This window comes from Carettochelys insculpta, chromosome 13, assembly GCF_033958435.1.
Source record: "Carettochelys insculpta isolate YL-2023 chromosome 13, ASM3395843v1, whole genome shotgun sequence".
NCBI classification, from domain to species: Eukaryota; Metazoa; Chordata; order Testudines; family Carettochelyidae; genus Carettochelys; species Carettochelys insculpta.
Window position 1 is genome coordinate 26,902,054 of NC_134149.1, and position 18,979 is coordinate 26,921,032.

The 18,979-nt window shown below is 45.0% G+C and overlaps 1 protein-coding gene across 1 annotated transcript; it reads left to right on the plus strand.

Moving 5' to 3' along the window:
- The first annotated feature begins 571 nt into the window (after positions 1 to 571).
- IGBP1 (immunoglobulin binding protein 1) lies at positions 572 to 16,577 on the plus strand. Its single transcript, XM_075007715.1, has 6 exons — positions 572 to 762; positions 3,984 to 4,295; positions 7,111 to 7,306; positions 10,263 to 10,345; positions 13,950 to 14,062; positions 16,061 to 16,577. Exons 1-6 carry the CDS (start codon positions 572 to 574, stop codon positions 16,204 to 16,206), a joined length of 1,041 nt encoding a protein of 346 aa, XP_074863816.1. The 3' UTR covers positions 16,207 to 16,577.
- Positions 16,578 to 18,979: the final 2,402 nt, after the last annotated feature.

Below are 18,979 nucleotides of genomic sequence, written 5' to 3' on the forward strand. Positions count from 1 at the left end.
TTTAATAAAGCCGAAGAAAGGACAGTCTTCTTTTTGCTGCTGCTCCTATGGGTAATTTACAGATAAGGTACACATTTTTCTGGAGATTTTGTGGGACCACAGAGTCGGGCAGTTTGCTCAACCACTATACAATTAACAGTAACACGTGCTAGCAGAGCTGTTCACATCAGACATGCACACCCACGAATCAGTAGGGTTGTTCCAGGTGTGGTTGCAGTCCAAGGAGGGGTGTTAGTATGGGGCCTGCATGTCCTGCCCCTGAGGCAGAGGGCTCAGCACCTTCTGCCAGCACCAAGTTCACTTTCCCAGGCAAGGCAGCCCTGGGCCTGTCCCCAGAGAGCACAGCGCCCGGCCCGCCACGTGCGCTGCCCAGGAGCTCCAGGCACATACAGACGGGGGAGTGAGATTATCCTCACTTTACAGGCACAAGGCTCGGGCAACACGCTTCTTTTCACCATTCAAGATGGCGTCCCGGGGCGTCCATTGGCGTCGCCTCTACTAACATGGCGGCCGGGAGCGCCTTTGCCACTCCCGGAAGTGGTTGCGCGGGAGCAGCATCTTCCTTCCCAAGATGGCGGCGGGGACAGCCCAGTCGCCGCCGCGGCTCCCTGAGCTGCTGGAGTCGGGCTGGCGGCTTTTGGACGAGGTGGAGGCCAGTACTGAGCCCTCCTCGGGGGCCCCGGCGCTCCAGGACAAGGTCCGGCGGGGACTCGACCTCCTGCAGCAGGCAGCCCACGGCGTGGCGCAGCTCGACCTCTTCAGGTGCGCGGCAGAGGTGCCTCAGCCGGGGCTGGGGCCGCAGGGGAGCCCGCCCGAGCACACGGCCCCGGTCCGAACCCCTTTCCCCGGCTCTGCGGCCCCCTCCCCAGGGCGCCTGGCCCCGGCCTGTGCTGACCGATCGCTGCGGGGCACTTGGTCCCGTGCGCGAACCTGGGGCGGGGGCTCGGGGCTCGCTGGGAGCGCAGGTGTTGCCAGGCCGCGGCTCGAGGAGGCCCTAAGACCTCGAACCCTTCCCCGGTTTTAACTCCCCCCTCCCGCGCGGCAGCTGCCCTCCCAGCGCGGCTGCGGCTCGGAACCAGAACCGGTGCGTCCGCAGCAGGAACGCCCCGTAACGTATCCCTGCCCTAGGCCAGATCGCCAGAGTCCGCAGCTGGGACTCCCCTGGTTCGGGCCCCTGCATCCAGCTTCTTCAGACCATCAGGGTTCTCAGCAGCCGGTGTGAAGGAAAATCCCAGGAAGACTGTTTGTGATGGGTGGGAGAGACCCTACTTCTGTGCGCAGCTTGGTCATCATTATCATCAACAGCCGAGGGCTCAGCGTTTGTTAAAATCTGATGCCTTCATCACTATTTCCTTCTGTCTTTCCTTGTTCAGTGCTGAGTTGCTTAGTTTGTGTAGACTAGTTCCATGCCAACCTACTGTTTCATGTACCCATTGTCTATGGAGTCTGCCTCTCCTATTCAAGCCCTCTGTTATGCCAAATACCAGGGTCTTAACTTTTTGCTCATTGTTCATTCTGAAGGTATGCCAAAATAGCTGTAACTTGCACTATATAACATTCTGCATTAGCATCAAAACAAAAAAGCAGTCAAGTAGCACTGTAAAGACTAACAAAATAATGCATGAGGTGATAAGCTTTCGTGGGACAGACCCACTTCTTCAGACCATAGCCATACCAGAACAGACTCAATATTTAAGAGACAGAGAACCAAAAATGGTAATCAGGGTTGACACAATGTGCCAACAATGCCCAGATGCTTTCTGTATTGGACAGACTTCAAACTCTCTTAGACGAAGAGTTAATGGGCACAAAACAGACATAAAAACACTCCTAATCCACAAACCCGTCAGCCAGCATTTTAATGGAGTGGGCCATTCTGTTAATGACTTAAAAGTTTGCATCTTACTGAAGAGGAATTTTCACAACAGTGTGGAAAGAGAGGCTGCTGAACTCTCTTCTATATTCAAATTCAACACATTAACATGCAGTTTGAACCGGGATGGGAATTTTCTGGGTCATTATAGGGGCTTGTTTGCATACTTGGCTTAATCTAATTCTTGACTCCCCACCCCCTTCTGCCCCTCTACTCTCTGATTTGCTCACCTTGATGACTTTTTTTTTTCTGATTTGTCAACCGTGATTACTATCTTTGGTTCTCTGTGCCTTCAATATTGAGTCTGTTCTGGTATGGCTATGGTCTGAAGAAGTGGGTCTGTCCCACAAAAGCTCGCCTAATAAATTATTTTGTTATTGTGCTACTTGACTGCTTTTTTGTTTTGATAGTATATAGACTAGCATGGCTTCTTCTCTGTTACTATTCTGCATTAGGTTTTCTTTCGGCTATATCTTCCTATATAATTTCTTCCTGGTGACCTGCATCCATCCTATGTCAGGATCTTCCTATAACATCTGCTCTTGAATGCTAGTATGCTTCTCTTCGAATCTTTCGTTATCACCCATGTCTTACATCTGTACAACATCTACATGTTTTCAATACACCCAGCTTCATTCCTAAGCTAATCACTTTGCTGTTCCAGATTTTATCCATCGCCTTCAAACTTGCTCTGGCTTTGTTTAGTGTTTCATGTTTTAAAGAAGATGAAGACATGATTCAAAGAGCCTCAGAGCAGGTTGGCTTTGTGCACAATTGTAAGATCTGTGTATTTGCTCAACTTCATAAAATCCGATTGTTTTACAAAAATACGAATAGCATTTCTCTGCAGTAGAGAAAATACCCTGTAATGCAGCTACCACTTTGTGGCTGAGAGACATTGCTTCATAGTGGCATGAAGTACAGGGCGAATCTCTCTAATCCTGACTGCTCTCGTCTGGTGACATCCATAATCTGGCACAATTTTAGTTGGTTGGACATGCTCTTCCCATGGGAGTGGCCAAGTTTCCCTGTGTCCCATAAAGTTTGTTTACAGCCACCAGTCCTGGCTGTCAGTGTTCTGTGCTGCTGTTTAGCTGCAATTTACCCCTGAATGTCTTCTAAGATCCCAGTAAGCGGAGAAAGTTTTGGTAATGTGCTAGACCAGGAGTGGCCAAACCCATGGTTCTCCAGCTGCGTGTGGGTTTTTGACCCATTAGATACAGCTCCTCCTCAGAGCTGCATGCAGGGAGTGCCATCTGCTACTCTATGCATGTGCCCCAGTGCTTGACTGGAGAAGCGTGTGGTGGCTCTGAGTCTCTGGCATCTAGTTAGAGCGGGGATGGGGCAGTTGGTTGTGCCTGACTCATGGGGAGGGCACTGAGTTAGAGCTGGGGTGGGCTGGGGGTACCTGGCTCTGGGGGGGGCACTGAGGCATGTATTACATATTTATTTTTATCTGTATAAATATAAATCTATAGATAGATAAAAATAAATGCGTATAAATATGGCTCTTTGCACTATATCTGTGGCTTTTCAACCCTAACTTGTTGGTCACCCCTGTGCTAGACAATATTGACCTCCCATGAGTTGGCAAATTCTCTCATCTGGCATCAGTCAGGCTCCGAGGGTGGTGGATGAGAGATGTTCAGCCTGTATTCCATTCCCTTGCTGGTCCTGTTGAACAAGTAATTATGTTAGAGAATAAAACTGGCCTGTTAAACAGTGGTCTGGCTTACAGCTATTTTGGGAATGCATAACAAACTACAGAATGTGATGATGCAGAAAGACCCAAATCAGTTGCTAAAGAGCATTGTTTGCTGTGAGCATTCCTACTGTGAGGCCTTGCATAGGCCAAGATAAAAGGCATGGTATTAGAAACTGTTTGCTAATGCCTCCTAAAAACTCATCTTTTATCTTAGTTTAGACCAGGCTTTCGAGCTTGCTCTCTGGGAGCTGCCTCCATCTGAGGAAATGTTTTCTACTCATCTCTTTCTTTCCCTGTTTTCTGAGATGTGGAGGTTACAGCATTTCTATATATGCCATAGACATGAACCCAATAGGGCAGAGGTATAGGAATATCTCATCACTCTTTCTGCCTGTTGTCTTTCAGCCAAAATGAAGACCTGGAAGAGATTGCATCTGCTGATCTGAAGTATTTGCTGTTGCCTGCTTTGTTGGGAGCCCTCACGCTCAAACAGGTCAATCTCAGCAAGCGGCTAGAGCATGTGCAGAGTGCTCGTGCCCACTTCATGAACTTTCTGAAGCTCTGCAAGAACTATAAGATTGGCAAGTTCCACCTTCCACCAACACCAGAAAGTCCCAATGAAAATGAGCCCTCAGAGAGTACTTCTGAGGCTGGGCCAGCTGGCAGGCAATCCAGTCTGGTGGCCCTGGCATCTAACAGACAAGCAAAAATTGCAAGGTGGGCCATGGCTTTTGTTATTAAGTCAGTTGCAAATACAAAGTAAGGGGTGGGCAAGTAGCATAATTCACAGTACAAAATGTGCATTACGATATAGAAATTAAGATCGTAAAATAGGAAAGAGAATAGCTTGAATTGTAATTGAAGTGGAAAAATTGTTTTTACTCATTCATTTGTTGAATGCATGCATTCTAGTTTTCAGGTTATTCACCATACATACCGTTTAATACTATTAAGTTCTCCCTGGGCAGTAGAATCCTTGATTTACTGTAGTATTCATTAATAGGTCTGTTGGTTACAACTTCTAAGTAGTTATAATCACACTAGTAACTACGACCCCATCTTCCACAGAGAGGAACTATTTGTGAAGTATTTACCAGTTTGAAACCTAAAGTTATAAACAAGAGGAAATGAAGTATTACCAGAGCCTATATTTCAATTCAAGAATGTTAATCCAGGGGTTAGAATATTATTATATTTCAATAGAATCCAGTGGTATTGGGAACCATTAAATTGGGTACTTTACAAATACAAAGACATCACTGCCCCAGGGAGTTCGTACTCTAAAAAAAGAAATGGATTTGGGATGATGAAATAATATCATTTCACTGAGCCGGTTGCTTTCAGAGCTTTTTCCACTGTCAAAGTAGAAACACCACACACTTAAACCAGAATCCTCGGTAGTGCTGCATTTTCAGCATAAACTGGAGTACAACAATTGAAACAGTACAGTAAACCCTCGATCTAATGGACGAATGTAGGGGAGGGGTGTCCATTCAACCCAAACATCCATTCAGTCAGAGGGTTTACTGAGACCCACCCAACCAGGCTCCCCCAGCCCTAGATTTCCCCTCTGCCCCCGCCAAGAAAAAAAATGCCTGCTACTCACCTGCACCAAAAAAGCTATATAAACTATGAAAAGAAAAACTGACATCATCTCTGCAGTTAGTATTAGTGGGCAAGCTGCAGTCTGTTTTCAGTCTGGGAATTTTGGCATTTCCATTGGTCTGATGGCAACAGTGAGGAATCATGTTGACTTCTGTAAAAAAAAAAAGGCATAGTGCAAGCAAACTGGACAGGATTCTCTTATGTGGATCCACCAACAAATCTCAGTCCTGACAAATGGCACCTCTTTATGTTCCAAACCTGCATATTCCTTCCACTCTTTCCCCCTCATCCTTTAGTCTCTCTCCCAATGTGAATGGGAGGCTATCAACAATAACCTGGCAGGAAAGTGGTGGAATTCTAGTGTCTTGGTAGTAATTATAAAACATGTATTTTTGGAGTGCAGAAGTCTCCTGACTTAGGTGGACGTTTCGCTCTTGGCAACCCAGGGTAAGCTGAATTTTCTCCTAACTGGGGGAGTTCAGAAACTGACAGCACTGGTCAGTTTCACATCTCCTTTGAGGGAGGGGAACTGCAAGCCAGACTGCAGCTCCCTGCACTTACAGGAGCATTGTGCTGGTCAGTTTCCCAGCTGCCACCAGCAGAGGGGAGCTGAGAGCCAGGCTGCCACCTGGTTCTCAGGGACTGAGTAACCGCTCCAAACTGTTGCTGCCACCCAGAGTCAGGCTGCCGCCCCGACAGGAGTAGTTTCCTTGCTTCTGTTTGGGGTAGCAGTAGTGTTAACCCAAGATACGTGGACTCGGATTGCGCATATATCAGGGTTTTACTGTAACTTATTTGAAGAGGACTGCCCTGCTTTCAAGTACAGAGGCTTTCTAGGATGGAGTCACTTACCTTTTACTGCTGGGAGTCTTTTTTTTGTTGCTTAGCATTGTGCTTCTCCAACTCCTCTGTATAGCATTTTCTAAGCAATTTGAGTGAATGATTTGCCTTTTGAACCCCATTAGTTTCCCACTTCTTGGTTCTTACAGTTTTATTCGGAGCACCCCAGAAACAATTCCCTATCTGAGTTTGTTAATCACTGAAATAGGGCAGAAGGGGCTAGGCTTAGAACCACATTTGATTTAAAAATAATTCTGGTAAGTAGACCAACAGTTCCCTCTTTTCTAATTCGTGTCCTTTTGCACTTTGAATTCTAGGACTCAGATTTTGAAGCCCAGAACTCTTTTCTAGCTAGGAAGTGTTGCATCCTATAGGATCCTCTGTAACCTTTTTATCTTCTAAATAAGGGTCTAATACATCTTCAGCATCAAAGTGGAGCTGTCTGCAGCCAAGTTCTGTCCTTACCCATGCTGCAGCAATGAGCCATCAAAAACTTCTCTTCTGTATATTTTTTGTTACCAGAAACAAATTGGGCACACTCAGTGGTAGGTGAAGATATATATTTTCTCTAAAAAACCATGCAGTCTAAACTTGATCTAACATCTCAAAGTAGGATCATAACCAAATGAAGGGTAGGGGAAAGGGAAATAAGCAGATTTCCCTCTTTCAGTGAGCTGTATGCATATGACTGTTTATATATGCTCGGTAGCCTGGCAGAGGAAAGTGAGGGCCTTTAGATCTTTAGTTGAAGGTAAATTCCTGTGCCAAGTGGATGCTGAGTGGGCTCGGAAGAGTGTCATTCCTTGTACTGCATGTTAGAGTTCTCAGACCATGGAGCACTTTGCTGATGGTCTCCAGAGAGTGGCCTGGTCATAAGGTGCTGACTTGAAATATATTATTTTACTAATAGATAATACTTTTCCCAGGAAGCCACTACTGTAGTTCTGCTGGGATGTGCCCTATGACAACACCCTGGCCTTTTCTTGGGTTTACAGTCAAGTGTGTCAGGGTACCCTCAGTTAAAATGAATATATTGTATATAATTTTGTTCCTTAAACGGTCTCTTCTCTGTCCCTCCTTGAGACAGATATAAGCAGAAGAAGGAGGTGGAGAGCAGGTTGGCCTCTATGAAAGCTTTTGTGGAGAGTGGCCAGGCAGAGGAGGAACAGATACGGGAATTCTATCTGCTGCATATCCAGAAGTGGATCACTATAAGCCTGGAAGAAACTGAGAGCATTGACCAGGAAATGGTGATTTTGAGAGGAAGGAATGCACTAAAACAGGTATGAGCTTTGGCATATGTCTTGGGCTGTGGGGCTCACAGATTTTGTTTGCAACTGAGGTTGATGATGGACATAAAGATTTAAACAAAATGGTTTCAGTGCCAGAGCTTAGTGTACATTCATATGCCAAGTCATGGGTTGAAATTTTTCATAGCTCACAAACAACTGGGGAGGAGTTATTTGTTTTATGCCTAATGGATCTTTGTCTGTATTAACAAGTGAGGACCAAATTTGGCATGATCTTTTCTAGTTGTGGATAGTCAAGGCTTGATACAGCAGTGTTACACATCAGACTTAAGGTATATTAAGGACTGTTGGGAAAGGATTTTCTGTGTTTCCATACTTGGTGCTTCCCCTCTTAAGATGATAAATCTGCAACAGTTAAAATAATCAAGTAATCTCTTAAGCATGCAGTTTTAGTTTTCAGAATGTCCAGGTGCATCTGAAAGGAGTGACCCCTTTGAATAGTAACAGATGTCATGCTGCTGAAGTGGCTTTAACGTGGAAATTGCTGCTGCTGTTGAATTTAAGCTTTGTCCTGTTCACTTAAAATACTGGCTATTGAGAATTGGAAACACATTAAATGGGTATTGCATAAAATGTTCTAGCTTTATTTGGGACATAAATTTTTGTGCTCTTCAACGTCCTGGCTGTATTCCTCTACTATCAGGTGGGGTGGAAGCACTCTGTTCATCCAGGCTACATATACACTATAGGGTTATTATGAAATAACACAGCTGTGCACAAAATCTTTAAAAATAGCACTCAGTTATTTCAAAATAGCATGTTTGGGGACACAGTGCCTATTTTGAAATAGTGCGGTTGGATGCCATCATGGTTTGTTTCAAAACGGGTGCTATTCCTCCTGCAATGAGGTTTACCAATTTTGAAACAACGTGCCTGCTATTTTAAATGTATTTCAAAATAGTGTGTGCATAGTGTAGATGCTTGCAAAGTTATTTTGAAATCATAGCTGTTGTTTTGAAATAACTCTGTAGTGTAGTGTTAGCCGATGGCCAAGGATGTTTGGTGAGGTGCCAGCTATGCCCGTTTTATACCATCCGTGACTTTAACTGCTAGAGCTCAGAGCTCCTTCGCAGTGGGCAGTCAACACTGACTGACAGGTGCCCCAATGGCAGCACTAAGAGCCTTTCCACACCCGTGACTTTAACTGCTAGAGCTCAGAGCTCCTTCGCAGTGGGCAGTCAGGATTGACTGACAGGCGCCCCAAGAGTTTGCCCCGTGGAGGCGGCACAACTCAACGCTAGGCTCTTAGTACTCTCACCTAATGGCCAGGCTTTATAGCCAAAACGGCTGAGGTTCTTTAATTGTGTTGGCTGCTTTACAGTAAACCAGAGAAACAAGTCAGGCTTATGCACAAATGGTTACCAAAATTTATTAAACTAGATTCTAATCATGTGGTTACAAAATTGCTAGTGCCTACTTATTTAAATGTATAGATGTTACACACACAAACAAGTTACAAAGCTGAAGCCACAATCCCAAAGAAAGAAAAACAAAGTATAGAGCTCTATTTCAAAATATGTGTACACTAAAGATAGGAGATCAGGTGTGGGTGCTTCTTACCCTCCTTGCATCTCTCGATTCCAGCGGTGCCAAGCCAGGATCGGTCACTCAATTCCGCGGAAAGACGAATAAGGGACAAGGCTCAGGGACCCTCTTAGCAGCAGAAGCCTTGGGAGGCTGTCACTTATCTGACCAGCAGATAGATAGTGAAAAGCACTCAAAAATCATGGTGCTGTAGGTCCCATACTTATACCTCTGTACTCCTTTATTCTCTTTCTCCTTTCTTATGCCAAATTGGGGCTGGTCTGTCTGGGCGACGCCAGCTCTCGCAAGAGTAGTTTACACTTGCAAGGGAGAGAAACAATAAGTTTCGACTACTGGACATTCTTTTATTAGGGTAAATATTTTCCCACCTAGGATGTGGGTGTGTGTGCATCACGTTATTTAGTAGGGGCTAAGAGCCATGTCTGTCACAGCTTCTCTGTCTGCTGTGAGCCTAATCGTTGTATATGTTCCCAGAGGCACATTGTAGCAGCACACCTGTGCTTCTCACAGCTTCAAAGGCTGTGCTGGAATTTATGTTAAGTGCCCTGTTGTTTTGGCTCCCTTGTGTTCCCAGCAATGCTGGTCTGAGAGGGGGCTGGCTGTCTGGCTACATGTAGACATAACCCCACAGTGCTCGGAGGTGGCAGAGTCATTCCTCATGATAGGATTTACTAGGTGGCAAATATGCCATGTTTTGTCCCAAAAAGAAATAACTTTCTTTCCTCCGTGTTAGTCTAGCTCAGCTGCAGCTGCCTTATGTTTTAGACACAGGGAGGTAAAGTCACATGCTGAAGTTCAACTCCGTAGTTTATGGCTTGGCATGGGGTAAGCTTGGAATTCATGGTACGTCTCCACTGCAGTTGGTCAATGTGATTCCCAGCACCAGCAGACAAAGCACACTTGGTCTGCTTAAGCAAGTATGCTAAATACTAGAGTGGCACAGGCTAGCTGTAAGAACTTGGACCCGAGTAACCAAGCAGGTTTGGACTTGAACCAGAAGCTTGTGCTGCTTCCTGTGCCAAAACACCCACAGTGCTGTTTTCAGGACAGTAACAGAGCTACGGGTCAAACCTCTCTTGTCCAACACCCTTGGGACCACGGGAATCTTGGCCACACCCGTGATACGTGGTCATCCAGCTAACTGAAATCATGCCAGATTATGGAGTTTGCCGGCTGTGAGACTTCCAGATTCGAGAGAGTCAACATGTAGTACAAGTCTGTATACTGTATGCAGGAATTGCACCTCCCAGCTGCAGCTTAGACATAACTTAAATATGTTTCTCTGACTGTAAAGATGCTACTTCTCTCATCCTCTGTAATAGAGAACATGCAGGGGAAGTTATTCTGAAGATATATCTGTTTGCCTTTTGTTTCCCCTCTCAAGGCTTCAGTGTCTCCTCAAAGTTCTCGGCAGCCCAGGACTGCAATGAAACCCTTCATTCTTACCCGGGACACCATCCAGGCTAAGTATGTTTCACTATAATAATATTAGGTGTCATCACTGTCACATAGCTCTGTTTTCTAGGAAAGAGTGAGCTCTGTGCTGCTTGAAATGTGCTTACAAGAGGCTCAGATGGGTTAAGCCACTCTGCCCCATCTAAAGGAAATATTTCTTCAAGACCAGCACTACAGCATGATTACTTTTTATTTTGTGAGGGGGGAATGGAAGTGTGATATCGCCTCTCGCTTTTCCTTTTTCTTTAATTTCTCCTTTACCAATGGGCTCCAGTATGCTTTGTTGTGCACCCTCCTCCCCGTAAGTCAGAGAAGACGATCCTCCTTAGCAGCATCTCTCTGTGCTACACGTGAGCCGGCACTTGGAAGTTTGCTTCTTTGAAGTTGCCGCGGGGGAGAATTAGCTTAATGAGGTGCTGCATATGCACCACAGCACTTCTTTAGTAATCTCCCGACACTCTACTTACCATGCTCCCTTCAAAGTTGAGAGCTAGTGTAGATGCCACCTATTAGTTCCAATGCAAACCATGTTTATATCCCTTGCAGCTGTATGGGATAAATGTACATTGTCCCAAAGTAGGAACTATATAAAACAAGCAAGCAGTAACGTAGTGCTGTAAAGAGTAACAAAATAATATATTAGGTGATGAGCTTCCGTGGGGCAGACCCACTTCTTCAGATCTGGAAATAGTGCTGAAAGTGAACTGTTTCCAGATTGGAAAAAGTGGGTCTGCCCCACGAAAGCGCATCACCTCATACATTATTTTGTTGTTCTTTATAGTGCTTTGTGACTGCTTTTTTTTGTTCTGTGAAGATACAGACTAACACAGTTACCTCTCTGTAACGAGGTACAGTGTGTGTATCTGAACACACATTAGAAGATCCTAGCCATTACTGGCTTGAACTGGTGTTTCTGAGAGGCACAAGTCCTTCAAGGAAGTGTTTAATTGCAACTGTTTGTGCAGAATAACACCATATCTGGAGTTCACAGATGTGAGAGAGATTATGGATTAAGCCAGTGGTTTCCAGCCTTTTCACTGGTGCAGACCCCCTAATTAAGCCCCCAAAAAACTGCCTTTGGACCACCAATCAGCCCCCGCAAACCATTCGCAGACCCCATCAAAGCCAATTCTAGCTGCTGTGTATACTTCATGAAATGATAAAAGGAAAACACAACATAAATTTTCGGGACAGCAGTTAACATTATTAGAAGATACTTAATTTTAAAATAGTAATTGATTGTATAACTTTACAATTTATTTTAAACTTATTTTCTATTTTCATTTATCTTTTTTTCATGTTGTGATGAGGTTCAGGGGTCCCCAAGTACGGCACCCCGTCCGCAGGCAGGAGTGACTCTCACTCAGCAGTAGAATAGGAAGTTTATTAGGTGACAGAGGCACAGAGAACAGTCAGTGCAGCAATCAGAGACAGTCATTCCAACCCATCCTGGGGAGAGGAGCCCAAGGGGTGCCCCTCTGGAGTGTAGCTTTCTGCCTCACCAGGCTGGCTGGCTGCCTTCAAGTTCCCTCTCCCCCAGCTTCTCACTGCCGCCTCCAATTCAAACTGAGCTCGGCTCCTCCCTGCTCTTTGTTCAGGTCAGAGGTGTTACCTGCCAGCTCTAGGTTACAGCTCCAGGGGTCATCCTTAGCCACTGAGAGCTGCTCTGCCTGTCTCTCACACATCCAGCCTGACTCTCACATGCACTCCCCCCACTCCATCACACATGTACCCCCTGTAATATCCTGATGGACCCCAGGTTGGGAATCACTACATTGAGCCATAGTGGCAGACCCTAGAATAATTTAGCTCCTTCCCTAAAGATGGCAAAGTAGTATAATACCAGTTTTCTCTGTTACCAGGGCTTTTTTAAATAAAGGACTTCACAAGGCTACACTATAGACGGTAGGACAGAGCAAGACAAGAGATGGAGGAAGAGACATTTCTAGCTTAATAGCTGTATTACTTAATGCCCAGTTTGTGAGGGGAAAATTGAAAAAGGAGGGAAAAACATTTCCAGAGCTCAGTGTTTGCCCCTTTGCAGTTCCTAGTGAGCTTAAATAATCTTGACGGGGCAGTGACACAGTATACCAAGCAAACTAGTAAGGTATGTGTGTAAAGTTACTAAGTGGAAAAAATTACAGGAAAGGGAAAACAATGAAAGTGTCCAAACTGGTGTTCTACATGGGCAAATTGATGCTAGGTATGCCCACTAAATGCAAAAATGAACAAGCCAAATAAATGAAACTGAGCTAAAAACAGCAGAAGCCTGTGTCAGTTACACCCTGACTTTGCCTAGCAAGCCTGGGATATTGTCAGGCCAGGAGCCTTAAGAAAATGAACACATTAGTTGAAAACCATATCATAGAAAGTGAAACATTAGCAGAGTGCTTGAGAATCTGAAATCTCTTTAGAGAAGCAGTTAAAGCAAGGCTGTGCATTCACGTCCTCCGAAGGTGGCACGGTAAACAACTGTGGCCAGAAGCTATGGAATCAAAAAGTTAAATCCAGGTAGTTGGTGGAACAGACCTATTGAGAAGGTGGTTTAGGCTCTGTCCTTGCAGAATTAAGATCAGGGAAGATGAGGTGCTGATGGGAAGGATCGACAGGAGATTTTGGCAGATTGTAGGACTCTGAGTGATGACTAAAGTGGCCTTGTCTGTCCCTGCTGTCTCTCTGTGGGGTTCCAGAGCACAGTTGCTTGGTGACACTTTTGTTCATCCGTAAGAAAATGAAAGACGTTTGATCTGAGGGAGAGGGAAATATTTAATAGCACAAGGGTCAGGATGATCCACACTTTAAAGACCCTGAAAGAATCAACTATAAACTATGGCAGTCAAGCCAGTGGAGAAATTGGAATGATTTGTGTTGCCTTAACTAGATCAGAGGCCTTTGACTGGAAATGGAGCATGTGCAAGGACAGAATTCTCTGCAGTCTGTCGTAAGCTCTTTTCTGAGGCTGTCATTCTGAGGCCAGTTTTGTTAATTTGATATGTGCATGGACCGAAGCTCATCTCACCTCTCTAATAATTGCATGGTTCATAGTATCAGAGAGGTAGCCATGTTAGTCTATATCTTTGAGAACAACAAGAAGTCCTGCATTTAGCAGTATTGAGTAAATAAGGTGCAACAGGACTTCTTGTTTTTCTGCCTGGTTCATGTACTCCTTATGCAGAAAAATCCCAAATGACTGCAAATTTATTAGCTACCGCCCCTGAAATGCCATCACGTTCTGGGCAGATCATCAGCCAAACAGTTTTCTGTACACTGCAGTACCTTAAGGGAAGAAGTTTTCATACTAAATCTAATCCTCTCTCTGACCAGGAGTGTGGTGGGAGTTGTTGGTACCTGTACAGAACTTACAGGGTCGTGCTTTCAACATAAAAGGGGAAAATAACAGATGGTACGAAACATGAGGGTACATTTAAACAGGCAGACTAAGGATTATTTGAATGGGTGATCAGAATGTGCTTGATAAGATGGGGCTGCCCTGGACAAACTATGTGCTCTTGATATATTGTGGCTACTTGCAACAACAGGCTGCATCAGAAGGTTAATGTGACGTAGAATGTGAACTGTGTATGTAGTTGTGTTAACTATCTATTTCTTTCTGTAGGGTTTTAGGAGCAGGCTACCCTAGCCTACCTACTATGACAGTAAATGATTGGTATGAACAGCGCTGCAAACAGGATATCTTGCCTGATAAAGGCATACCACAGTCAACAACAGGTATGGAGCAGTAAAGAAAAGGTAAATGGGGCTGTAAAATGATCCTGGGTGTTACCAACCAGGATGCACTATTCCAGAACTAGGAGGACTGGTTGAAACAATAATTGCACACAATTATAAAACACTGTGCATAAAACAGATAAACATCATGTGACGATGACAAGTTGAACCAGTTTTTGAAAAGAGAAAAATCTCGCTCTACTAATGTTCTATAAGTTTGTTGAACACAATAATCAGACAGTTTTTGAGAATCCAGATACATTGTAACTAGTCTTTCAAAGCTGTCACAAGAAGCTTTTAAGAAAACTTGGTGTGGTAACACACAAGTATTATCTTGGCTGTGAAATAAGCTGAGACGGAAAACAGAAGGAAGAAGAAGAAACTAGCAAAAGCTGAGAGAAACTTCAGAGAGACCTAACAAAACTAAATGAATGAGCAACACGATGGTAGATGAGTGGTAGAAAAAGTAAGGTGGAATCATTTGAGGAATCATTCATGTAACTGGGTTCTTAATTAACTAATGACTCAGTTAAGGTATTTGAGCATCACTGCAGACATCTCAATGAAAACACCTGTTCAGTGTGCAACAGCAGTCCAAAAGCAAATAATGCAAGCAAGTGTAAACAGTGGGAGGGCAAATAATAATGAAAACATATTTCTGTGGTATAAATCAAGGCACACCTTCTCTTAGAACTGAATGTACTATTCCATTTGTTTTGAAATGGACTGACCGAAAATAGATGGGTTTGTATATGGGCAATGAAAATGATGAAAGGTTTTAGTGAGGCATCTATTTGAAGAAGTACATGGTGCAATTTAGAGAGGAAATGAATAAAAGGGGATGTAATAGTTAAAAGACTAGATACACAATAAGTAAAGGAAATATAATGGAGCGCTCATTCTTCTAATACAATAACAGGGAACATGTAAAGTGAAAGTCCCTGCCCCAAAGAACTTATCTGTATGTTGCTGCAATTACTAGCACCATGACATCCTGGAGTGTAGGCACTACTGCATATAAATTATGAAGTAACATATTAAACTGGTGAGGAAATCCTTTTTTTTTTTTACATAATTGACTGCTGGAACTCACTTCCACATCGTCTCTGAGTTTAATGGGATTAGAAAAGGATTAGACCAAAGGTGAAAGTGGGCTGGTGTAGCACTCCATTATGAACCAGTCAGCACACAGTCGCCATCTTGTCCCCCGGCCCCCATCCCAGGTCAGCAGGGCCTGACAGCAGGGTCCTGTAATGCTTTAACTTTGCTGCCATCCCCTATGGGCAGGGCCACCGATGGCGAGGAGCAAAAGGGGCAGGTGTGCCAAGGCCCACTGATCAGAGCCATCACATCCATTGGATGGTTCATCGATCCACCAGGGCCCGGTGCTTCGGGGGAGAGAGGAGGAGCAGGGCCCAGGGTGGCCTGCAGGACTCACAGGGTACCTGGCACTGGCAGCAGGTGTGAGGCCTGCCTTAGCACTCACAGGCAGCAGGGGGAAGTAGGGTGATCCAGATGCAGCTTGCTCTGCTCCCAGCTTCATTGTTTGAGGGAGGGCTTGGAATAGAATGGGGGTCGGGCTCCGCACCCTACTGTAGGTGGCCCTGCCATCATTTTAAAAGGACGCAGGTGTCTTGGACACTGCAGTAGTGGGTAGGAGCCGCCTTCTTTGAATCACTGCTGTAGCCCCAAGGTTCTCAGCCACACGTTGGGGTGGGGCAGTGTGTAACAACCCCACCCCTTGTGCCAGAGTGTCTCCTTTGCTCCTGCTGGCTTTCTGGCATCTTTCTTTGAAACCTTGAGCCTTGGCTGCTGTCACAGACAGGCTACCAAGCTAGATGAACTGCAAGGGTGATTCCATATGGCAAGTCCTTTGTTCCTAAAGATTTTACTCCAGGAGACATCACTACAAAGAACATAAGTAGGGGGTAGTCACTCTCCTTGTTTGTTTCACTGTGTGGGGTAGGAGTAGTCACTTTCTTTCTTAACCTTCCACAGATCTTGAAGAGGAGGAGATGCAGAAAGAGCAGCAGGAGAAAAAGGTGGAAGAGGATGATGAAAAAACTCTCCAGAAAGAACGAGACTGGGATGATTGGAAAGACACGCATCCAAGGGGATATGGCAACCGACAGAACATGGGCTGACCATGGAAGGGATCAGTAGGGCAGGAGAGTCTTGACTGAGCGCTCCTTGTGATCTAGTCGGGGTGTAGAGCTGTACATGTGCGGGGAGGTCCTTGGTTTCCGCTGTGGGGGGTCACCTGCAGAAGGACCATGAACAGCACAGTTTGTCTTTACGTTAAATATTAGAGTGCGGTTGTCATGGAGGGATGGTCATGGGGCAAATCTTCATCACATGGGGAGCCTTTGTGTGAGGGGTCAGAGCAGAGCTTCCTTGGTCCTCCTAATCAGAGGGAGTACCTGGAACACAGAAGGTATTAATTTGAAAGTGGCTCTTTTTATTATTGGTGGTTCTATTTATTTTTCTCATTTTAAAAAATAAAATTTCTTGTGCTGCTTAATCCTTGATGTAAAATTCTTTGCCCCAGTCCCATTCCCCTGCCTATCTTCCTGCATCATGCTGGTGTGCCATTCATGGTCCTAGCCATTGGTGGATAGTGAGTGTTCAGATGATAATTTGCAGCAGCAAGTTATTAGTTGGGGCTCTGAAGCAGGAATTTATCAACATATGATTCCTCTTTTGTGAAGGGCTGTAGTTACAAAGAGGGCCTTTTGAGCAACCAGCCAGTCAGTGGGGCTGCTTCCAGTGTCTGTTCTCTTGATTCTTCCCTTGGGAGCTAACACAGAGGCTTTGTAATGAAGGCAGAGTGTCTCAGTAGATTCAGTACAGCTGCTACAGTAGCAGTGTCAGCCTGCAGCACTGCAGCCATCTGTTTAAATTCAGAATGCAGACTTCATGTGGCTATAACACTTCACTAGAGAATACAAAAGAATTGCTTTTGTTTTAAGACCCACTTTTGACCAATGACTGAAATAAAGGCAAATAACAAGGGGAGAACAGTGTTAGTTGTGAGGATGTAGAGATAGAACTAAGACTTGAGGTGATACTAAAGGGAAATTCTAGGCCAGGGGTCAGCAGCCCCCACACTGGTGCGAAGAATGGCACATGAACCGTTTTTCATTGGCATGCAAGGCGGGAGCTCAGCCCCACTTCTCCCCCATACTGCCAGGAGCTTGCACAAAGCCACGTCCCCTGAGGATTCACTAAAGACCAGCTAATGCTACCAACCACCACCTAAATGGTAAAGCTCTACAGTTTATTAACAGAGCTGTCTTAAGGACTACTAGTGACTTTTAAAAGTATCACTGGCCCTTGGACCATACAAAGTGGTCAAAAGATCAAATTTCAGCACTCTGCCTTGGAAAGGTTGCTGACCCCTGTTCTAGGTTGATCATCAAGACAAATAATAGTTGAGGCCTCCTTGCCTGGGTTATTTAAGCCTAGTTGAGGGACAATATTGAATTTTTTAAGAAGGTGTAAGGAATAATGATCCTTTGCTGCCTGAGAAGAGGGGATAGATTAGGTGACAACAACTCTGCCAATGCTTGGCATGGAGTTGCAACTGCAATAGTGGCTTTACTTTGTAGTGACTCTAAGAAGAGAATATGCTTGCCAGCAGCTCTGTAGTACGCTGCCCTCTCGCCTTGCATGCGTGTCAGAGATTGCGAAAGGTTTCTAAATGAAAGCCATGTTATAACTGGTTGACTTCATGTCTGCTGGCATGGTCTGTCCTGGGTACAGAGCAGGCCACTAGGCATTTTCCATCTGATTTTTGAGGTTCATCTTTGAAAAAGCTCAGTTAAGTTGTCTCCACTTACCTTTTGGGAAAAGGTATCTTTAAGGAAGGCTTATGTTCATTCTTGAGCTTCTTTTGGTGCCAACTATGAAATATAGGGTGTGTGTACACAGGCACAAATCTTCGAAATAGCCATTGTAATGGCCATGTCGAAGATTACTAATGAGGTGCTGAATTGAATATTCAGCGCCTCATTAGCATTGGGATGCTTCCAGCCGTGGCGCTTCGAAAGCGCACGGCTACACGGGGGTCCTTTTCGAAAGGACCCCGCCCCTTTTGAAATCCCCTTATCCTGATCAGTGATCGGGATAAGGGGAATTTCGAAGGGGGCTGGGTCCTTTTGAAAAGGACCCTGTGTAGCCACACCGAGCTGCGTGCTTTCGAAGTGCCACGGCCGGAAGCGTCCTAGTGCTAATGAGGTGCTGAATGTTCAGTTCAGCACCTCATTAGTAATCTTCGAAATACGGCTATTTCGAAGATATGTGCCCGTGTAGACACAGCCATAGAGTTCTAATCTTCTTTGGCAGAGTGCTGGTGGGGAGCTGAGTAAGAGGTCCAAAATTCACTGTTACTAAAGTAGATAGTGTAGGAGCAGATTCTGCATATCTGTGAATTGCTCCATGCTGCTGTCATCAGTAATACACCTGGACTTCTTACCTCAATACTGTGCTGCTTTGGCTGACCTATAAATTCGCAATTGGATCATAAGAAAGTAACCCTGTGCCAGGATATACCCAATTTGCTAGAGTTGCATATGTGTTTCAAGCATGCGGCCCGTGCACACAATGAAATTTTTTTGGTCTATCTGCCACTGTTCCTAAATGGACTTCCAAGTCAAGGGATTCCCACCTCATGTTGTTTCTTCTGGAGCACTCTATTAAAGCCTCCTGGGATGTGGAGAATCAAGATGTAACTACAGCTCAGTTTTCCCCACTGTCCCCGACCTCAGCTAGCAACACAGCAAGCTGTGATTCCACGCTGAACTCTGAGGCACAGATCCCATTTGTCTAGTCGATCCATGAATCAGTTTCTTCAAGCTAGAGGAGGAAGGAGCATCACTCAAAACATGAACCAAGATAGTTTCCCCCTTTCTTGGATCC

What these genes read in the sequence shown, in the direction of transcription:
- IGBP1 (XM_075007715.1), top strand. Translation starts at nt 572, where the DNA reads ATGGCGGCGGGGACAGCCCAGTCGCCGCCGCGGCTCCCTGAGCTGCTG. An exon ending in AGACAAGCAAAAATTGCAAG is followed by an intron (nt 4,296 to 7,110) that starts GTGGGCCATGGC and finishes TCCTTGAGACAG; the next exon opens with ATATAAGCAGAAGAAGGAGG. An exon ending in CATACCACAGTCAACAACAG is followed by an intron (nt 14,063 to 16,060) that starts GTATGGAGCAGT and finishes AACCTTCCACAG; the next exon opens with ATCTTGAAGAGGAGGAGATG.